The sequence below is a fragment of the Nicotiana tomentosiformis genome, chromosome 4 (genome assembly GCF_000390325.3).
Source record: "Nicotiana tomentosiformis chromosome 4, ASM39032v3, whole genome shotgun sequence".
NCBI lineage: Eukaryota > Viridiplantae > Streptophyta > Magnoliopsida > Solanales > Solanaceae > Nicotiana > Nicotiana tomentosiformis.
This window is the reverse complement of record NC_090815.1, coordinates 118,995,346-119,000,315: the sequence shown is the minus strand read 5'-3', so window position 1 is coordinate 119,000,315 and position 4,970 is coordinate 118,995,346. Positions and strand designations below refer to the sequence as shown.

General features: G+C 34.2%; 1 protein-coding gene across 1 annotated transcript; it reads right to left on the bottom strand.

Moving 5' to 3' along the window:
- Positions 1 to 4,029: 4,029 nt before the first annotated feature.
- Positions 4,030 to 4,746, bottom strand: LOC138910442 (uncharacterized). Its single transcript, XM_070201682.1, has one exon. The coding sequence runs from the start codon at positions 4,744 to 4,746 to the stop codon at positions 4,030 to 4,032; it is 717 nt and encodes a 238-aa protein (XP_070057783.1).
- Between the last annotated feature and the right edge of the window lie 224 nt (positions 4,747 to 4,970).

Below are 4,970 nucleotides of genomic sequence, written 5' to 3'. Positions count from 1 at the left end.
TTATTTTTTCTTTGGGAATTTTTGGAAAGAAAACTTCTTAAAGGAGAAAGAAAAAATATTTTTTTTTTTGGATTTTGATTGATCTTTCTTTGAATTTTTGGAAGAAAGACTTCTAAAGAAGGAAAAAATATATTTTTGGATTTTGATTTGCAAATTTGTTTTTTTGTTTTTCGAATGAAAGACTTCGGAAAAAAAAAAAGAAAATATATTGGATTTAATGAATTTTTTTTTTGAATTTTCTAAGGAAAGATTTCTAAGAAAGAATTAAGAAAAGGGAAAATATTTTTGGATTTTTTTGAAAATGGGGGCCGGAACTGATGAGGTTTGCCTACGCATCTCACATCCGGTGAGAATCAGATCCGCGTAATTCGGTCAAAACAAATAAAAAAATATTTTAAAAAATTATGATTTTACACAATAGAACTCTTCAAAAAATTATTTATTTATTTTAAAAAATGGGTACTTTATGCAAACTTGGAGGAAATTTTCTCTTTCTCTCTCCTCTGTTCAATAAATCTATCCTAAAGCCGGTTAACATTTCAGTAAAGCCAACCAAATAATGTTACATATAGCACAGAAAAATGAACATGTTGGTTTGAAAAATTGGTACCTGTCCTAGACGGGCCCGGCCCCTGTGCCGAGTCCCGCTAAGTCCAATACATATGATGCAAATAAAGCGTAACCTACTAGGAATATTCACTGCTTGTGGCTTGTTCTTCTAAGTTTTCAAACCCTAAAGGAGATGGTATTTATACCTTGCTTACCCGGGCGGACAACCCGAGCCGACGAGCGTCAAGCATCACCAGTAGTAGAACAACACTGGCTAGCTAACGGCTCTCCCACCTAAACATGTGTGACTAAATCCATCACCAGAAGCTGGTAGGCTAACTGGCTTTATCTCAAGACAGAAATTTTGTGATGCCGGAAGACAAACACAACATAACTACCTATCAGAAGACTCAGAGGGGTGCGAGAGAGGATACAATTTATATCACAGTTTAAATAAATATTAAAGCGGTAAATAAGTGACAAATAGCACATAAGGCTCCCAAACATAATAATATCCAAAACATGATAAAACCCAAACAAGAATCAATGTACAAAGTTCGAATTCTTATTAATTTTTCCCAGCGGAGTCGCCAGAGCTGTCACACCTCTTTTTTCCATGCAACCCTTATTACGAGGTTGAGTTAGAAGAGTTTTTCCAATTAAAGTGACGTTTTGAAAATGGATTATTTATTATTTAGAGTCGCCACTTGAAATTGAGTTTTGGTGTTCCAAGTCACCATTCATTCAATCCCTTATCAAAAGGAAGATTTGACTCCTAATTTATGGTCTACGAAAACAGAAGACTGAGTAAGGAATTCTGTTGATCGAGGGGAAGGTGTAAGGCACCCCTCGAGTCCCGTGGTTCTAGCACAGTCGCTTTATTGACTAATGTAAGGCTTAAATCAATTTTTAGCTATTCTTGTATTTTATTAATTATGGATTATTTATTACCGCTTAATTCATTATTATATTTTATTAATTGTGTTCACCAAGATGCGGTACGCACACAAGGTACTTCTTTGAAATTAAATGTTAAACCAAGGTACGGAATGTACACATGATTATAACATAATTATTTTAAATCTAAAGGTATCGAGATGCGGAATGCGCACATGATCCTTTTATTATTTAAGCATATCAATCCAAGGTTCGAGTATGAACACATGGGCTAATATTTAAAGTACATCTAAAGTTTTTCTAGTGTTTTAGGGTATTTCATTTGTTTTGTCTCTTTCCGATTCGAGACATTTATTTGTGTATTTTATTATTATTTTTTTACTTATTAGAACGAGTCGTGAGTTACTTCATGACTCATTTTGCTCCCTCACAATTACTTTCTAGTAATAGGCCTTGAAATATATCTAGCCCCAATTAATTATATTCTCCCATGACCCCGTATTCAATGGGAATATGAAAGAAATGTAATTAGTAACCTAGCCGCAAACATCATATTTATTTACAAAGAAACATATTTATGGTAACAGAAAATCAAATAAAATTTATAAATAAAGATAATAACTCATAAAAATTCTATCTTATACTTCAATAGTGAAACAAAGAAAGAATCTATATCCTTAGACTACTTTAAGTAACTAACATCATACTAAAAAAATTTAACTAATAAAATATGAAGTTGTATACAATAAACAATTTCACTGTAATCTAACTTACAGTGAAGTTGAGACGTGAAGAATGTGATCTAATTTACGAGACTTCTTTTTTTTTAAAAAAGTAAAAGTATTCCTACTAAATTAACATTCGATAATTTTCAGCTTTCATGGCTATGTAATCAAACATTTATAAACGTGTATTCCAAGAAGAACAAAATCATTTTTTTTAAAGAGAAAAACCTATCATAATCTTATAAAAAAAAAAATATCGTAATTTATGGCCTATTTACAAGAGTGAGTGGGCAAAATTAATAGAAAGATGACTTCAAGGATTAATTAAACAAAGTGTTCAAACCTAAATTTATTAATCACAGATTTATGGACTGAACTTCGAAGATGATTTGAATCAACTAAGACTAGAGATATATTTTAAGAACACTATATATACTAAATTATAGAGATAGATGACAGTAAATCAGACACCAAACAAGCACACACATTTGTATTCAACAAACTTTTACGAAAATTAATACAAATATTAACACACATTCATGCTTAAATTATGACATTATCATTGAACTAACAAGGATATTTAATATTACCTTTTGCGAAGATTTCACATTAGATAAATAGCTACAATCTACTAATTTCCAAAGTTGAAAATAGTTAACTTTCGGATCCGCAAACTCAGAACCTCGAAAAATCCCGAATTTCGGCTTCGAACACTAGAATTCGGCCAAAACTATATCTTCAGTAAATTCGTACTCCAAGAACGATGTTCTTTTTTCTTCATTGCTAGTTTTGTCTTATGAAATTGCCTCCCTTTTCTAAAATCTCGTTTTTCTTTCCTTTTGTTTTTCTTACTCTCCGCCACTTTAATTTTTTGTTCCTCTCCATTTCATTGCCCTCCTTCTCTTTTTTTTTGTGTGTGTAGTGTATGGATTTATTTTATAGTGCGTAAAAACTAGTGATTGTGAAGTGGTGTAAGATCGTGTATATGCTGAGTGTGGGATCGTGTGTGTGGGGGTGAAAGAATTGGGGACATGGGGGTTGGGACGTGTGGTAGTGATTAGTTTTATTATATATGAATTAACCTTTTGGTTTATTTTCTTTTCTTTTTTTTTTTTTGTTTTTTCTTTAAAAAAAATAAAATATAGAGATAAGAAAATTAACTACCTAATATTTAGACTAAAATAATATAGACAAACTAAATATTTATACTATAATTAAATGACACCCAAAATATACTAAAGCTAAACTAACTTATTTATTATAATTATAATTAAAAGAAACCATATATTTTTGTAAATATTCTTTTTGTCTTTATAAATAGGAACAAAATTTATTTAACTTTTCTCAAATAAAACCTATTAAAAATAAGATAAAAGTTTTAAAATATCACGATTAGACCTAGAAAAATTATTTACATTGAAATAGTATAGAATTTGAGTGTGGTAAAAAATTAGTTGTTCACAATGATCTTAGTGTCGATCAACGTCTAAATCTTGTCTTTCAACGTGCGACGCTCTTCAATGGTATGACCCTTCATGCCTGAATTATAAGCACACATTTTGTTGGGGTTGATCCATTGGGAGGTGTTTTTCACAACAACAACAGGGATATGAGTAACATAACCAGTGGCCTTCAGTCTCTCATACAATTAGTCTATGGGTTCAGCAATTGGGGTGTATTGTCTAGGAGGTCTGCGGTCAAACTTTGGACGTGGTTTCGGGTAGTTTTGGCGGGCGGGTGCAGGTGAATGGTAATATGTAGGTTGAGTATTATAGGTATGGTAGGTGGCAGTAGGGTGTTGGTATCTAGGAGGTGAGGGTTTATATGCGGATGGAGGTGTTTGGTATGTGAGGGGAGATCACTTAGGGCACTGGGCTACCAACACGACACCCACTTCTTTCTTCTTCAAAATGCCTCCTGATTGAAAAGCTTTATTTGTGGCCTGCAGTGCCTCAAAATTGGTCACCATCCCATTCTTAATTCCTTCTTCTATTCTTTCTCCTAACTTGATGATGTCGGGGAACTTGTGATTTTCAATAACCATCAACCTTTCGTAATACTGCTTGTCTTGAGCTCTGAAAAAGAACTTGTTCATTTGTTCCTCTTCAAGTGCTGGCCTTACCTTTGCGACCTCTGATCTCCAACAAGTAGCATACTCGTGAAAGGTTTCTGTCGTCTTCTTCTTGAGTTTTTGAATGTAGAAAATGTTTGGCGCATTTTTCGTGATGAACCTGAATCTATCCATGAAGTCTGATGCCATACTCACCCAACTAACCCACTTCTTTGGGTTTTGACTGATATACCAAGACAAGGCGTCTCCTATAAGGCTTCGCATGAGCAGTTTCATGCGGATTTGTTCATTCTTGCCCACTCCTACAAGCTTGTCACAATACGTTCTCAGATTTACCTTCGGGTCACCAGTACCATCGAACATTTCGAACTTGGGAGGTTTGTAACCCTCCGACAGTTCCACATCCGACTGAATACATAGGTCCTCATAGTTTAGGTCTTCAACGCCTTTACCACCTTCAACACTCTGAACTCTACCGGTGAGCTTCTTGAGTTCCTCCACCATGTTTTTAATGAGCAGGTCCTTCTTAGTCGATTGGGGTAAGGTTTCCACATATATCGGATTGCTTTGATGGATTCCTGAAACTTGGGTATAAGGGTGGTCATTGGTCGAGTTTTGGGGATCAGGAGTAGGTTGTGGTGCATTCTAGGGATGTGATAAGTAGTGATTTGCGGGTATTGAGTTGGCTGATGGTGTTGTTGTTGAGGGGTCAGTACTGGTGGCGGGTT

What these genes read in the sequence shown, in the direction of transcription:
- LOC138910442 (XM_070201682.1), bottom strand. Translation starts at nt 4,746, where the DNA reads ATGGTGGAGGAACTCAAGAAGCTCACCGGTAGAGTTCAGAGTGTTGAA.